The sequence below is a fragment of the Ambystoma mexicanum genome, chromosome 5p (assembly GCF_040938575.1).
Source record: "Ambystoma mexicanum isolate Mex_15411 chromosome 5p, UKY_AmexF1_1, whole genome shotgun sequence".
NCBI classification, from domain to species: Eukaryota; Metazoa; Chordata; class Amphibia; order Caudata; family Ambystomatidae; genus Ambystoma; species Ambystoma mexicanum.
The window spans coordinates 1,373,059,347-1,373,077,042 of NC_090930.1; the positions used below are offsets into that span (position 1 = coordinate 1,373,059,347).

General features: G+C 39.9%; 1 protein-coding gene across 1 annotated transcript in view; it reads right to left on the reverse strand.

Annotated features, from left to right (window-relative positions):
- Nucleotides 1-498: 498 nt before the first annotated feature.
- The window catches only part of LOC138481579 (uncharacterized), a 34,834-nt gene continuing 17,636 nt past the window's right edge, over nt 499-17,696 (reverse strand). Inside the window, exon 2 of the mRNA XM_069613783.1 lies at nt 499-3,434. Within this exon, the coding sequence (XP_069469884.1) occupies nt 2,058-3,434 (1,377 nt within the window). The 3' untranslated portion in view covers nt 499-2,057. The remainder of the gene's footprint in view (nt 3,435-17,696) is intronic.

Sequence of the window (17,696 nt, forward strand, 5' to 3'; positions counted from 1 at the left end):
TGGACATGCATTATTTCAGCACCCAGACATGCATATTTGGTATGCGTGGTTGGTATGCGTGGTTGGTGGTATTTTGGTGAGCATAATTCCCTTGTTTTATTTGTGGCCCCAATGTCCAGAATCCCTTATCTTTGCTTAGATTTTTCGTGTAATCACTAGAGAGACCTCAGACCTACATTTTAGGAATACCACATTTTCAGTGTTTGTGTTAGTGTGCCACCATGGGCGATCTCACTGACTTATTTACGACAGAGAGCTATATGTGGTAATTTTGTGGTAATTTCCACTACCTTATATACGGTAGGGAACTATGTTCAGAGAGTCCCTCTTCCCGTTGGCTCATGTACCTCCAACGAGCTATGCTACAAACAATCACTCTCAACTGTCCATACTGAATATGATCATGCACACATCTGTCTTAAAATGACAATTGCATTGTTTAAAAATCTCCCCTCATCATCAGCACTGTATTGGTAAATAGAAGACACACCACCCGTCTGCTTTCAAATATTTTTCTGTATTATAAAAGTTGCATTTAAACACGATCTCACTCTTTACAGAAATAAATAAAACAGCACATTAACAGCATTGTCTGTAATACACTGAAAAAAAAATGGCGGAGAACAGAACACAATTTGCAACATTAACGTGTGATTAAGGCACCGGAATCTCCTTTCCTACTCTGACTGAACATTCTCATACACACTCAGCTCCCACACTTATGTAATTACCTTATCTGTTCAGAGTTTTCTTCAGCTGTTCTCTTTCTGAATGTGGCTCCCTTGAAGATTAACCCCAGTGAAAACGAACGCCTGCCGTTCTCAAACCGGGGTTATTATCTGGAATTCTCAGCTTTTGCTGATAGGAATGTCTCAGCCAGGAAAAGGTCCTTCTCCCAGCTCTGTCAAATCTTGACTGCCCTTCTCTCCTCAAACTCCCCCCAGCAAAACTCTGATCACTCCCTCTAGCATGATACTTGCTATGACGCTGCTCCAATCAGAATCAATCATGCCATCTCCTCCTCTACACAATGGCTCATTTTTATAGTAATACTTTGTAACCAACTGATTTCCTGTTCTTTCGAGCTCTTTTGCTTCCTGTAATTATGTGGACAGGGCAGCAGAGAAAAAAAAATGGATGTGCGTTTAAAAGTTCACTTTCAGAATAGGCCTAATTCTGCAGTGGAGACACATTTTTATTAGTGGATTATGTTTCATTAGTCAGGTTAGTTATAAGTAATGTTAGTTATTATTTTCAAATGTGTCTCTCGCACCATAGGCATTTCAGGTGAAAAATAGTGTGCATTTTTGAATGTGCACGTGTTCTTTTAACTGTAAAAATAGATTTGCATCTTATATGTTAAAATAGTTTTTGACTGAATAGCCTGTCTTTCCTTGTTAATCTGGTAACACATATAGCAATGCACCGCACCCTTGTGGTGGTGCTGCAAAAAAAAATTGCTACCTGTGCAGTAGTGCTATACTCTGTGCTGTAACACGCCAAATATCCTTACATACCCTCCTTTTGTTTTTAGAATCTGGCTACGATCCAAGCCAATTCCTAAAAACAACTTGTTCTTTCTTTTTCTTTTAAAATGCATGTGTATTGGGATATCTTTCTCTTCCTGACGTAGCTAGTAAAATCAGTAACATTTTCATTTTTACTGATAGCACAATCAACCATCCACCCATGATTAGCACCAGGATAGCCAAACCCACTATTGAGCGTTCCCCCCAGGTTCCCCAATTAAATCTTTCCACTTCTATTATGCCCAGATTACTAATTGTAATATTGTTTTTTCTCAAATTCATTTTTATAACATGTCTTTCTTTGTGATTCAATAAATATTCCACATCCGGATCTATTGGAAAAGTATCCCTTTGGAAAAAAATCGATATTTTCCACTTGGCTTTCCCAAACATCATTTGTTACATGAAACAATGTTAATCCCCCAATTGACACAATTGCATCCTTTGGAACCTGTAAATAAAAAAAACATTATATTTCACCTGTTTAACCACGTATGTTCCATGGTTTAAATGTACTACCGTCATGTTTTATAAGCAGGTGCTGACCAACCATTTACCTCTGACCATCTTAGCCTGTGCCATTTCTTCACTCCCCATATTACTAATAATCACTTCACATCCCTCTGATATACTTGGGCCAGATTTCAAACCACAAATAGCATCTGTGGCATCAGGAACAAACGGTTTACCTGGACACATATAATTTTGTTCTTTAAATGTTACACATGTTTCCAGGTTTGGTATTAAATAAACTTCAGGTTCCCATGACTGAAATGCCACCACTTCTGGAGTCTTAATCTTAATGAATTTGTCCTCTTGCCAAAATCCCACATTGTGTACCCACTTCGTTTGATAAATAAGTTCAGGGGCTACATATGGGATGCATAGCAAAAATCCGATCTCTAGTCTTTCCAAGTCCACATATAACGGCATTGCATTCCCCATTTCGAATGCAATTTTTACCTGTATTATGTCAATTTCCCTCCTGGTCAATCTTTCTATCATTTGACGAATGATATCCTGCGAAACAAAATACAATGGAATATGTCCTTGAATCAATTGTGAAACTGCAGTTTGAACTTCTCTCATATAATTCGTTAATAGTCTATCAACAGGACTCATTATGTTCAATATTTCATTTAAAGTTCTGGCATGCTTAAGTATTATTTTAGTCGCCCGTTGCATTACATCCGCTTGTTCATTTAGAATGATTGCAGTTTCATTTATGAATCTTACTTGTTCATCCAGTCCCCCTCTAATTCCATCTAATGTTTTTTGTATTATTTCTAGGTCAATACTCAGTTGTTGTGCTTTAGTACTCAGTGTTCCTACCGAAATAGAATTGGCTGTTGATATTGTGGTACCTATTATTGCTCCAACTATAGACATTACCATTGATATCGCGAGCATCACCGCACCTCTCTTTCCTCTCTTCTTCTTAATGTCTGCTGAATTCACAAATGTTTTTTCCAATTGCTTTAATATATCTCTTATTGACTGCTTAGTGTCCTCTTTTCTTATTTCCAGCCACTCTTTAGTCTGTTCAATCTTAATTCCGGTATTGTTCAAGTGTTTTTCAATCAAAATCTCAGGATTTAATGGTATGTATATATTTTGGAAAATCATCCTTCTATCACTCATGATGAATCCTGGTGCCTCTTCCACCGCAATACCAGATGCTGGTCCAGGTTCAATGACAACCTGTGCTTCTGAATTCTTGAAGATCCCTCCAAATATCATCATCATTAACCATATCATCGGTATCATCTTCAATGCTGATCGCTTTGCAGCCTTGGTCTTCACCCCTCTTTGGGCTTTCTCGGAATCCATCCACATGGGCTCCAGGACTCCATCGTCTCCCGTGGGCTCTGATCCCGAAACCTCCGACCAAATAATGTTATTTTTCTAAATCAAAATAGAAAATAAACAAATTAAGTACATAGCACAATATTAACTTCACCCTTTTGCCAAAAATAAAACATGCTTGGTAAAAATATTTCATTTTTTTTCCTTCTATTATTTATTTATTTATTTATTTATTTTTTTAATTAAACACAAGTTAAAAAAAACAAGCACACATAAACAGCATTCAATATTTAATACATTTTCTCTCTGCACACCAACCATGAGCTTCCGTTATATGTGCATTTATTTATTTATTTATTTTATATTATATATTTTTACATATGCTACAGTGTTTATGTGCCATCATAACAATCAACTTTTTAACTCCTTTGTCACTGCCTCCTGATTGTACCCATTTATTTTCTCTTTTTGTGTTCAAGGGACTTTATCTGTTTCTACATGCTCAAGCTGCCTGATCTCATGTCTGGGATGGCATGGTTTGATTTGATTTACATGGACAAACTGCTCTATTGCTGTTTCACCTTCATTTTTCAAAATTTTATACACTACAGGAGAGACCTTATCTATAATTCGAAATGGCCCCTGCCAGGCTGCTAGAAATTTAGAATTTTTCTGTTTACTTTTTCCAAAATGAAACTTGTACACCTGATCCCCTACACTGTATTCCTTTACTGATGTCTTTTTATCATAATACGATTTTGCACTGTCAGCAGCTCTTTCCAGATTTCTCTGCACAAAAGCAAATGCATGTTGCAAATGCCTCCCCAGTTCATCAATATATTCATGAACTGTGGATGCACTCACAAGGGTTTGCTCATGTTTTCTGTATAGTAGGTGTTGTGGTAACACCATTTTCCTACCTGTTAAGACCTCATGGGGGCTAACACCTGTTGCTTTGGCAGGAGTCGACCTGATTGCCATCAAAACCAATGGTAAACGTAAATCCCAGCTGGAACCTGCTTCTGCCACAAATTTCTTTAAAATATCCACAACAGACCTATTGCTTCTTTCAACTGTACCTGAAGACGCCGCCCGATATGCGATATGTAGTTTCCTTTTCACACCTAGTATTTGCCATACCTTACTCATTAGAGTACTTGTGAAATGACTTCCTCTGTCTGACTCAATTCTTTGTGGCAACCCAAACCTTGAGAACACATGGTTCACCAGCAATGTGGCTGCTGTTTGCGCACTACAATCCGGTGCAGGAATGCATTCAATCCACTTCGACATCAAACATACCACACTCAAAATATAACGGTGTCCCCTACTCGACCTTTTTAAAGGACCTACATAGTCTATTTGCAAATCTGACCATGGGAGAGTTAGGCCTCTTTTCATCAATGGTGCTCTATGCATTGGTGAAGCAGGTTTAAATTGGGCGCATACTAGACATCCTTTAGTATATAATTCCACATCTTGGGACATATGTGGCCAGTAAGCATAATCTTTTAGTATTTCTAATGTTTTTGTGAACCTCTATGGCCTGCGGTTATGGCATCATGTGCATGGTGTAGCATTAGTCCTCTGAATGAAAGGGGTACTACCCACTGTATTTGTCCTGTTATGGACTCTCTAATCATGCGTCCATCCTGTAATCTAATTCGTGTCTTGTTCTTTAATAACACCCTCAACTCTTCTTTTCCCATACAATCATTTTCTGTTAAAGGATTTTGTTCGGGATCTATCAAATGATTATAATAGATTCCCAAAATTTGATCATTCTTTTGTGCCTCAATCAAATCTTGGTCTGGCGTGTCACGACTCCACTGCACCACCGGTTGATCTACCTCCTTTGGTGCTTTAGAACGTGTGACTGCATCAATTTGTATTTCACCCATTAAATAATCAATAGGTAGCAATTCTCCCATCACCGCCCCAATCTTAGCCAGGTGGTCTGCCTTATCATTTCCCTCCTTATCCTCTCCTGGTGTTTTTAAATGCCCACAAATTTTTCTCCAGTATATTGTTAACTCATTCTCTGACACCAATTTGTCTATGGCTTGTATCATTTTTCCATGCTTAAGTGGCTTTTTGTTATATGTAACCATGCCTCTTGCTTTCCAACCAGGCAAATACTCCACAAAGCTATTCCGTGCATAGTCAGAATCAGTCACCAGGACAACTTCACTGAACTTTTTATCAACTGCAGTAGCAATTGCTTTATAAATGGCTGCCAATTCCGCCACCTGACTGCTCCTATCTCCAATCCTCATCCCTATACTGGGGACACCTTCACATTTCAACCAGACATTTCCTATTCCTGCCACTAACTGTTTATTACTGTCATTTTCAATGTGAAAAGCACAACCATCCACATATACAGTTGGCAAATCCTTGCATGTTTTTTCATCAAAAGCTTTGTGTGGTGATTGTTCAAATTCCTGTAAACTAGTTTCTACTTCCATTTCATTTGGTATTTGTTCAGCTGCACAGTCATGTAAGTCAGCTAACCCTTGAGCAATTGGGTTCTTTTTATTTTGTCCATATCTCACTTCTACGGGAAAACCTTGTAATGCCAGCGTCCATGAAGTGATTCTGGATTGCGCTAGATTACCTGATCTAATTCTTTTACTCTCTAAAAATTGCAAAGGTTGATGATTTGTTTCAATAATTACCTTTTCTCCCTGAACAATGGGGCGGAAATGTTGTAGCGCCCACACAGTGGTTAATAGGGCCTTTTCACATTCATTAAATTTCATTTCAACTTGGGAAAATGCCTTACTTGCATATGCAATGGTTTTGTGATTCAAATCGTGTTTTTGTGATAACACTGCTGACATACAATGTTCAGAAAAACCTATTTCTATAAAGAAATCCCTGTCCTTTATGGGGTATGCTAAACATGGTGCCTTTACAAGACATTCCTTTAATTTAGCCACTGCATCAGACTGCCCTTTTTCCCATTTCCAGGGAGTATTCAGTTTAAGCAGTTTAGTCAATGGTTGAGTGATTTCTGCATAATTTTCAATGAACTTTCTGTTATAGCCTGTCATCCCTAATAAACTTTTTACTCCTTTCACATTTTTAGGATCTTTTAATCTTTGTATGGCCTCTATTTTCTTCTTTTGTGGATTTAGCCCATGATTTTTACAGATCCCTCACCAATGTCTACCAATGGAATGTATTCATAATCCAGGCCTTGCTGTTTTATGGATTCATTCAGGCATACAAATGCATCAGAGCCTTTCATCTGCTGTCCATTTTTGCATTTCAGTGTTATTGCAAACTGTTTTGTAAATGCAGGAATAATAGTATTTTTCCTCATTTGTAATTCGATTGCATAAGGAACCAGTTGTGCACAATGATAAGCCCTTCTTTTGTCTTCAAACTCAGGTGCCGGACCACCTAGGCGTGACCATATTTTTTGATTAAGGAAATCTAACACCATACACATTCTGTGCATGATGTCATTTCCCATGTAAAATTCATTTTGTGCTCCACTCACTATCCATACATTATGGTAAATTGTTTTCTGCCCAATGCTAATTTTAAGCATGCATCTGCCTGCAATTCAGTTTTTTAAGTCTGGACTGTCCAAGCCAGAAACATATTGGTTTTTAATCCTAAATCTCGGGATTTCTTCCCTTTCCATTATTTTTTGCAACAATTTCTCATTAATGAAACTCCTTTCATGTTCAAGCGCTAAAGTGGCTTTTATTGTTTTAAGATAATCATTTATACCAACATGAACCCATGGTTGCTCATCTTCCATGTGTATTTCTGCCAGAGTGGTAATGTGTTTTTCTGAATCTGTTTTAGGAGCAATATTCTGTTTGCACGTTTTCTCTTTTAGATAAAAACATAATGTGTGCTCATCTATGGCAGTCTGCCAATCTTTCCTTGGGTCCAAGTATATTTGTACAGGTAGTTTTTCATTGTCGCTCTGCATTTTGTCTTGACACATTAATATGACAGTGACACTAGGTATGCAGCTATTCTGGAGATATACCTCCACAGCATCATTTGTTTTGGCAACGGTGTGACATTCATTTATATTGCTGTTTTGTGATTTTAGTTTCTTAGGCCTCAATGGTTTTTTGGTTAAGGACCACAGCACTCCATTCACCCCATCTATGAGAGGAGACAATCTTTTCAGGCAATCTGTCCCCATCAGAAATGGAATTTCACAAATAGATGTGATCAATACCTCTTGTTTCATTCTGTGCTTTCCTATTTTTATATCAACCTCAGTTAAACCTATGATGGGCACCTCCTCCCCATTAAAGTTATGCACTGGGCCTTGATTTTCCTTCACTGTGATCTGACTCTGTGGAGGTCTCCCTTCATTGATACTCTTTACCAGCTCCTTGGACATAATTGTGGCCTGTGCGCCAGTGTCAATCATAGCAAAGGTGTGGCATTTTTCTTCTACAGTGATGGGTGCATAATATCTGTCCTCAACTTCCTCTAATACACATAAGAAATGTGAATTCTTACTGATTTCAGGGCTCACCTTTCTCAGGTCTTTTTCACTTTTGGCTAAGCACATTGGTAAATGGAAAGACATTTTTCCCTCCTTTTTACCCATTTCTGCGCGAGATTTTTTATTAATTTCTCCATGATCAGAGGTTTTTTGGAGTGTGGCCACTGTTCGCCCATCCATCTGGGTAACATCAGAGACCACATTACAATCCTCTGAACATGTGTAACAACATCATTTAGCAATTTGTCATTTTTTAATTCTGTGCATTTGTGATCATTTAGTGTAATACCAGCCCTTTCAGCCTCTTCAAAAATATGTGGCTCAAAGAATTCTTCAGGTGATTGACTTGTACCCTCCTTGTGAGTATTTCCTTTTTCTGTCTGTGTTTGGTCATTGTTTTGCTTGCCCAGGGAAGGAGCTATAGCATCCCCACTTACTCCCTGTTCACTGGTATTCCCCATGCATGAGTCATTTTTCTTAAATCTGTTCCTTTGTTCTTTTGGAATTCCTAATGTTTCTTTTTCATTTGTGCAAATCTTTACTGTTTTATTTAGCTCTAAGTTAAACCGTACCTCTTTTTTTAGAAGTATTTGCACTTTCTGTCACAATTTCATTTACTGGTACTTTCATTTTTAATCCATTAGGCATCTCAGAGTCGTTATGCAAAATTATATCAGAGCAATCTGTCATTTTGGCACTGCAGTTATCATGAGTACTTAGTCACTTTTCGGAAGCCCCCCGGTCATTGCTATGGCCATCAGCCCCCTCTTTGGAAGGTTGTTTTTGCGCTGTATAGAGCTTTCCTATTTGCTCAGCTAACATTTTCACTTGGGCCTCAAGGCACTGGAACCTTTCCATCTCTCTAGGATCCTCTTTCTGTGGCCTAGGTCGATATTGGTTGTTTTCCCCCTGATTGGATCTATTCTGATACCTCTCAGGTGATTGATGTCGGTTGGGATGGTTTCTGAACTCTTGATTCATTTGTGGAGGGGAGCGGGTTGCACCCATCCTTTGATTATAGTCCCCTGGTGGGGAATCATTGTACTGGCGTGGACTGTAGTTCACGTTTTGCCTCATGTCCTGTCTCTCAGATTGTGGGTACTGGCCCCTATGTTGATTTCCATTATCAGTAAATCGATCCACATATCGGGGCCTATCCTGATTACCATATATCATTTTAATTGAATGTCTTTTTGGCATACATCCAATTCTGCTCTTAACATTTCCTGATTTTTACTTGTCCCATCACATCAGTCTTTAACCTGTTAATTAGCTGGGTATCATTTTCCTGCATTCGCAGAGACCTATTCAAAATAAACCATATTTTGCCGCATAGCCGTATTAAACAGGCTTTCCCTGCGCTTTTATCGGCTGCATTCAATAATCTTGTAAGGCAGACCTGAATTATGCTGCCTTCTGCAAAAATATTGTCTAGTTTTTCTTTCTGCACCTCACCCTGAATGCGGTCACGCCATTCTAAGGTACTGTTCGACGACCACGTCCCATGTGCAAACAACTTTGCCTCTAAATATTGCACTAGGTCTGAAAATGTGGTTTCCCTTTGTGACATTCTGAAATTCGTTTTTAGTAACAAATTGCTATTATGAAATGGGTTCCCCTTTAATGTACCGATAGCAGTGTGAGACACACTTGCCACACCCAGTAGGTGCTCTGTGATCACTTTCCCGGCCTGCAACGCACCATAAATATGTTGGGTATTTTGTGTAGATTTGGGGCCTGGCGGTATTTTCTTACCGCCGAAAAATAATTTAGCAACAATCACTCCTTGTATTCAGATTGGGCCATGTACAACAATAATACAGTGGACATGCATTATTTCAGCACACAGACATGCGTGGTTGGTATGCGTGATTGGTGGTATTTTGGTGAGCATAATTCCTTTGTTTTATTTGTGGCCCCAATATCCAGAACCCCTTATTTTTGTTTAGATTGTTCGTGTAATCACTAGAGAGACCTCAGGCTTGCATTTCAGGAACACCACATTTTCATTTTTAGTGTGCCACCATGGGCAATTTCTCTCTGTTTTATCTACGGCAGCGAGCTATCATGTGGTATTCTTCACTATCTTATATACGATAGTGAACTATGTCCCGGGCCTCCCTTTCTGCCGACTCATAGACCTCCGGCAGACTACAACACACACAGTTAGTTATAATTGCTCATACTGAATTACATTGTGCACACGGCTGCAGCCAAATCTTATGTTTAGCTACCTTGAAAATGACAATTGCACTGTCTAAACATCTCCCCACATCATCAGCACTGTATTGGTAAATATAAAACACACCACCCGTCTGCTTTCAGATATTTTTGTGTATTATAAAAGTTGCATTTAAACACGATCTCACTCTTTACAGAAATAAATGAAATAGCACAGTAACAGCATTATCTGTGATACACTGAAAAGAGAGTGGCGGAGACAAGAACTCAATTTGCAACATTAAACACGTGAGTAAAGCACATGAATCTCCTTTCCTACACTGACTGAATATTCTCGTACACACACAGCCCCCACACCTCAGCGAGATAATTACCAGGCTTATTCAGCATGTAACTTCTTTGGCTGTTCGCCTTCTGGAGGAGTTCACCCAGCAAGGACAAGCATCTGCCGTCACTCGAACTGGGACTTGTTGACTGGAAAAGCCAGTCTCTGCAACCAAGTTGAATCTGCTTTAGGAATCAGGCCTGCCCAGCTGTCAACCCCGTCCTTCTTCGAGCTGTGTCAAGATGTCTCTCCCTTTCTTCCCCCAGATTCTGCAGCAAAGCCCTAGTCACAGCCTCCAACATGATGCTTGATGTGACGTGCTCCAATCAGAATCAATCATGTTCTATCCTCCTACTTTTAACAATGGTTCTTCTTGTACAGTTGCAACTGTAACACGCTGATTTCCTGCTTATTCAAAGTCTTTGCTTCCTGCAGTTACTGTGGACAGAGCACAGGAAGGCAAAGAAAAAAAAAAACTTGAATGTGTGTTTAAAACTGGTTTTCAGAGTCTGCCTCTTTTTGCAGTGAAGACACATTATTTTATTAATGAGTTATAATTATTAGTCTTGTTAGTGAGATTAGTTTGTTAATTACCAAATGTGTCTCTTGCAACATAGGCATTTCAGGTGAGAAATGGTGTGGATTTTGAAGGTACAGATGTGTGCTTTTAACTGTGAAAAATGTATTTGCATTTTATATGTAAAAATCGTTTTTGACTGAATAACCTGCCCTTACTTATATGTCCATGTTACACTGGCAACACATTAGCTTGAGACAATTGCATCATAGCAATGCACCAAACCCATGCAGTGGTGCTGCATAAAACAAAACATGCTACACATTGATCCTGTGCAGTAGTGCTGTACTCTGTGCTGTAACACGCCAAATATCCTTACAGTACCTTCAATTGATTCCTAGACCTGTACTTCTGATAGTGCTAGTAAGTCACCCACTGATGGGGCTGAGCTTTTCCACTCGCATCAAAGTATCTGACTGACCTGTTCACCTCCTCCAGTGGACAGGGCCCACCCACTCCTTCCAGCCCGATGGGTGCTCTGCCAGACATGCCCTTTATACTCCAATCTTGTCATGGAATGCTCACAGTGTCTCATCCCACTCAGGGTGTGCAGGCCAGCCTAACAGTGGTCATAGGTTTATTTTAAGAGGGTGGTGATCACCTTCCCATTGACAAGTGCCTGGGTGGGCAAGGCCACCCTTCGGTGGTTTTGATGCTGGAAGCCTGTGCCATAACTGGCTCTTCCACCGAGAGGCACTTCTTTTCCCCAGGATGCCCCCATGGCCTGGGCCTCTGAGGACTGACAGCTTACAGCACAATCCTCTTTAAGGCCTACTCTCGCATGTCTTCATTCTATGGTAGTGCTGTGATGAACTGACCTGTTATTGATCCTTTTAGCACTGGCTCGGTCTCTGGCTCAGCAGGATGGATGAAGACCATCTTCGCCCAAGCCACCCCAGACTTTTGCACCCCTGTCCATGCCTCTTTCTGATGTCATTCTTTTACTGGCCCATTTTAACACCTTCCCCTGGACCACACTGCTGATGTGGCCCATCTGTCCAGTTAACTCTACTTGTCTCTTCACGCGTTGCTCACACCGCTGCCATGCCCTGTGAGGCTGCTTTATGCCACGGCACCTCAGGAAAACATATCCGCCAGCTTCTCACTATGTCTCTTTTTGTTTTTTTCCCCAGAACACATCAATGCCTTTTTTTTAGTGCTCCTTCTCCTCTTCACATAGAGGGACAGTTCACTGTCTATGAACAGGGGGGACCTTGTAAGGATATTTGGCGTGTTACAGCACAGAGTACAGCACTACTGTACAGGTAGCAATTTTTTTTTGCAGCACCACCACAAGTGTGCGGTGCATTGCTATATGTGTTACCAGATTAACAAGGAAAGACAGGCTATTCAGTCAAAAACGATTTTAACATATAAGATGCAAATCTATTTTTACAGTTAAAAGCACACGTGCACATTCAAAAATGCACACTATTTTTCACCTGAAATGCCTATGGTGCGAGAGACACATTTGAAAATAATAACTAACATTACTTATAACTAACCTGACTAATGAAACATAATCCACTAATAAAAATGTGTCTCCACTGCAGAATTAGGCCTATTCTGAAAGTGAACTTTTAAACGCACATCCATTTTTTTTTCTCTGCTGCCCTGTCCACATAATTACAGGAAGCAAAAGAGCTCGAAAGAACAGGAAATCAGTTGGTTACAAAGTATTACTATAAAAATGAGCCATTGTGTAGAGAAGGAGGAGATGGCATGATTGATTCTGATTGGAGCAGCGTCATAGCAAGTATCACGCTAGAGGGAGTGATCAGAGTTTTGCTGGGGGGAGTTTGAGGAGAGAAGGGCAGTCAAGATTTGGCAGAGCTGGGAGAAGGACCTTTTTCCTGGCTGAGACATTCCTATCTGCAAAAGCTGAGAATTCCAGATAATAACCCCGGTTTGAGAACGGCAGGCGTTCGTTTTCACTGGGGTTAATCTTCAAGGGAGCCACATTCAGAAAGAGAACAGCTGAAGAAAACTCTGAACAGATAAGGTAATTACATAAGTGTGGGAGCTGAGTGTGTATGAGAATGTTCAGTCAGAGTAGGAAAGGAGATTCCGGTGCCTTAATCACACGTTAATGTTGCAAATTGTGTTCTGTTCTCCGCCATTTTTTTTTCAGTGTATTACAGACAATGCTGTTAATGTGCCGTTTTATTTATTTCTGTAAAGAGTGAGATCGTGTGTAAATGCAACTTTTATAATACAGAAAAATATTTGAAAGCAGACGGGTGGTGTGTCTTCTATTTACCAATACAGTGCTGATGATGAGGGGAGATTTTTAAACAATGCAATTGTCATTTTAAGACAGATGTGTGCATGATCATATTCAGTATGGACAGTTGAGAGTGATTGTTTGTAGAATAGCTCGTTGGAGGTACATGAGCCAACGGGAAGAGGGACTCTCTGAACATAGTTCCCTACCGTATATAAGGTAGTGGAAATTACCACAAAATTACCACATATAGCTCTCTGTCGTAAATAAGTCAGTGAGATCGCACATGGTGGCACACTAACACCAACACTGAAAATGTGGTATTCCTAAAATGTAGGTCTGAGGTCTCTCTAGTGATTACACGAAAAATCTAAGCAAAGATAAGGGATTCTGGACATTGGGGCCACAAAAGAAACAAGGGAATTATGCTCACCAAAATACCACCAACCACGCATACCAACCACGCATACCAAATATGCATGTCTGGGTGCTAAAATAATGCATGTCCACTGTATTATTGTTGCACATGGCCAAATCTGAATAGAAGGAGTGATTATTGCTAAGTTATTTTTCGGCGGTAATAAAATACCGTCAGGCCCCAAATCTCCACAAAATACCCTACATATTTATGGTGCGTTGCAGGCCGGGAAAGTGATCATAGAGTTCCTACTGGGCGTGGCAAGTGTGTCTCACACTGCCATTTGCACATTAAAGGGAACCCATTTTATAATAGCAGTGTGCCACTAAAAACGAATTTCAGAATGTCACAAAGGGAAACCACATTCTCAGATCTAGTGCAATATTTAGAGGCAAAGTTGTTTGCACATGGGAATTGGTCGTTAAATAGCACGTTAGAATGGAGTAACCGCATTCAGGGTGAGGTGCAGAAAGAAAAACTAGACAATATTTTTGCAGAAGGCAGCATAATTCAGATTATTGAATGCAGTCGATAAAAGTGCAGAGAAAGACTGTTTAATACGGCTATGCGGCAAAATATGGTTTATTTTAAACAAGTCCCTGCGAATGCAAGAGAATGATACTCAGCTAATTAACAGGTTAAAGACTGAATTAGAGGGGGCAAGTAAAAATCAGGAAATGTTGAGAGCAGAATTGGATGTATGCCAAAAAGACATGCAATTAAAATGCAGAGACTTTGATACTCAGTTATCCAAAAGCAAGAAACAATTTGAAGATAGGGAGCAAGAATTGGCACACTTAAAAGCCTTAGTGGATCACATTAGGGAGGATAAAGATTAGGTTGTTTCAGAAATGCAGATTTTACAAAAAGAACATTGTGAAAAAGAATATGATCTCCAGAGTGCAGAACAAGAAATGATTAAAATGACTCAAGAAAGAGACGAGAAATAAAGAGTTCAATGAATGCCAAATGCAAATGTGCGACATGCAGGAGGTGATTAATAAGATGAGTGATGAAAACAACTATTTGCAAAATTAAGCAAACAGACTCCTTAAAAAGTGTAAGGACTTAGAACAGCAAATGTGCATTCCCAGGTCCCAGGAGAGGCGGCAGGGTACCACATTCAATGGAGTGGAGGTGAATTCTAGTTCTGCCCAAAGAGCTAGTGCTCCAGTGACTGGGCCGGTGACTGAACTTGGTTGCAGCGCCCTTGGGGGATTTGATACTCCCATTGGGGGCAGCCACCAATCTCATACACCTGAAAACAGGATTGAATCACAAAGTAGTGCAATTCCATGCATTACAACAAGTAGCCCCATAAAAATAATGAAATCCATTAAAGCCCTGATCAAACCATTTAAAAAGGGAGTTGAATGCTGCATTGAGGATCACTTAGAAGCGGTGCATGACATTTTTAAAGCACTCCAGATACCTAAGGAACAGTACAGACAATATTTTCATTTAACTTTAGATGCCCCGACAGCCAGCATCATAAGGGATTAAATGAACAGCAGAATATGGGGTGGAGTTTGAAAAAGAAATTAGGCATCATTTTTCTCCTTTTCAGTCATTGCAGGAGGCAAAGAAAGTCGCTTACACAATCACTGCTGGACCTAATACATCCCTTCGCCAATTTTTACAAGACTTAAAAAGAGCATTTTCTCGCTTTGATGTATCTTTTGACCCAAATTCCAATGAGTTTAAAACTGCATACTTCTATGGGCTACAGAAAGACATCATATCCCAATTGGTCCGTGAATTTGACCGTGACAAGTCCCTTGAATGGATTGTACATCAAAGCACAAAACTATATGAGGTACTCTATTGTCAGGGTAGAGAAAGTGATAAAATGAAAGATACTAGACCTAAATCTAAAGAACCCTCAGCCACAGTAATGGAAATCAGGTCAGCCAAAATGTCCCTTGAGTCTGCTCAAAGCCAAGGTAAAAATAATGTGACACTTGAACAAAGGGGTAATCAACAAAGATCGCCCTTTCCTGTACCAATGTTCCAATCACATGATCCTAGTAATAGGGAGAGCTACATCAGCCCTAGGTATTTAGGGGACAGACCCCGGGTAGGATATCGGCCTGATATGGCAGGTATGAACAATAACCAGAGACAAAATCAAGATCAAAGAAATGATGGTCCCTACCAGTCATTGGGGACACAGAGCAGATTTGATCCCAACACCATGATATATGGTAATCAGGATAGAGGCCAGTACCCACAATCTGAGAGACAGGGCATGAGGCAAAACATGAACTACAATCCACGTCAGTACAATGATTCCCCACCAGGGGACTATAATCAAAGGATGGGTGCACCCCGCTCCCCTCCACAAATGAATCAAGAGTTCAGAAACCATCCCAACAGACATCAATCACCTGAGAGGCATCAGAATAGATCCAATCAGGGGGAAAACAACCAATATCGACCTAGGCCACAGAAAGAGGATTCTAGAGAGATGGAAAGGTTCCAGTGCTTTGAGGCCCAAGTGAAAATGTTAGCTGAGCAAATAGGAAAGCTCTATACAGCACAAAAACAACCATCTAAAGAGGGGGCTGATGGCCCTAGCAATGACCGGGGGGCTTCTGAGAAGTGACTAAGTACTTATGACACCTGCAGTGCCAAAAAGACAGATTGCCCTGATGTAATATTGCATAATGACTCTGAGATGCCTAATGATTTAAAAGTGAAAGCACCAATAAATGAACATGTAACAGAAAATGCAAATACTTCTAAAAAAGAGGTACGGTTTAACCTAGAACTAAATCAAACATTGAAGATTTGTGCAAATAAAAAAGTAACACCTGGAATTCCAAAAGAACAAAGAGACAGATTTAAGAAAAATGACTCATGCATGAGGAATACCAGTGAACAGGGAGTAAGTGGGGATGCTATAGCTCCTTCCCAGGGCAAGCAAAACAATAACCAAACACAGGTAGAAAAAGGAAATACTCAAAAGGAGGGTACGGGTCAATCACCTGAAGAATTCTTTGAGCCACATATTTTTGAAGAGGATGACACGACTGGTATCACACTAAATGATCACAAATGCACAGAATGAAACAATGACAAATTGCTGAATGATGTTGTTACACATGTTCAGTTGAAAGGTTGTAATGTGGTCTCTGATGTTACCCAGATGGATGGGCGAACAGTGGCCACACTCAAAAGAACCTCTGATCATGGAGAAATGAATAAAGTCTCTCGCGCAGAAATAGATAAAAAGGAGGGAAAAATGTCTTTCCATTTACCAATGTGCTTAGCCAAAAGTGAAAAAGGCCTGAGAAAGGTGAGCCCTGAAATCAATAAGAATTCACACTTCTTATGTGTATTAGAGGAAGTTGAGGACAGATATTATGCACCCATAACTGTAGAAGAAAAATGCCAAACATTTGCTATGATTGACACTGGCGCACAGGCCACAATTATGTCCAAGGAGCTGGTAAAGAGTATCAATGAAGGGAGACCCCCACAGAGTCAGATCACGGTGAAGGAAAATCAAGGTCCAGTGCATAACTTTAATGGGGAGGAGGTGCCCATCATAGGTGTAACTGAGGTTGACATAAAAATAGGAAAGCACAGAATGAAACAAGAGGTATTGATCACATCTATTAGTGAAATTCCATTTTTGATGGGGACAGATTGCCTGAAAAGATTGTCTCCTCTCATAGATGGGGTGAATGGAGTGCTGTGGTCCTTAACCAAAAAACCATTGAGGCCTAAGAAACTAAAATCACAAAACAGCAACATAAATGAATGTCACACCGTTGCCAAAACAAATGATGCTGTGGAGGTATATCTCCAGAATAGTTGCATACCTAGTGTCACTGTTATATTAATGTGTCAAGACAAAATGCAGAGCGATAATGAAGGATTACCTGTACAAATCTACTTGGACCCAAGGAAAAATTGGCAGACTGCCATAGATGAGCACACATTACGTTTTTATTTAAAAGAGAAAACAATCAAACAGAATATTGCTTCTAAAACAGATTCAGAAAAACACATTACCACTCTTGCTGGAATACACATGGAAGATGAGCAACCATGGGTTCATGTTGGTATAAATGACTGTTTTAAAACAATAAAAGCCACTTTAGCGCTTGAACAGGAGAGGAGCTTCATTAATGAGAAATTGTTG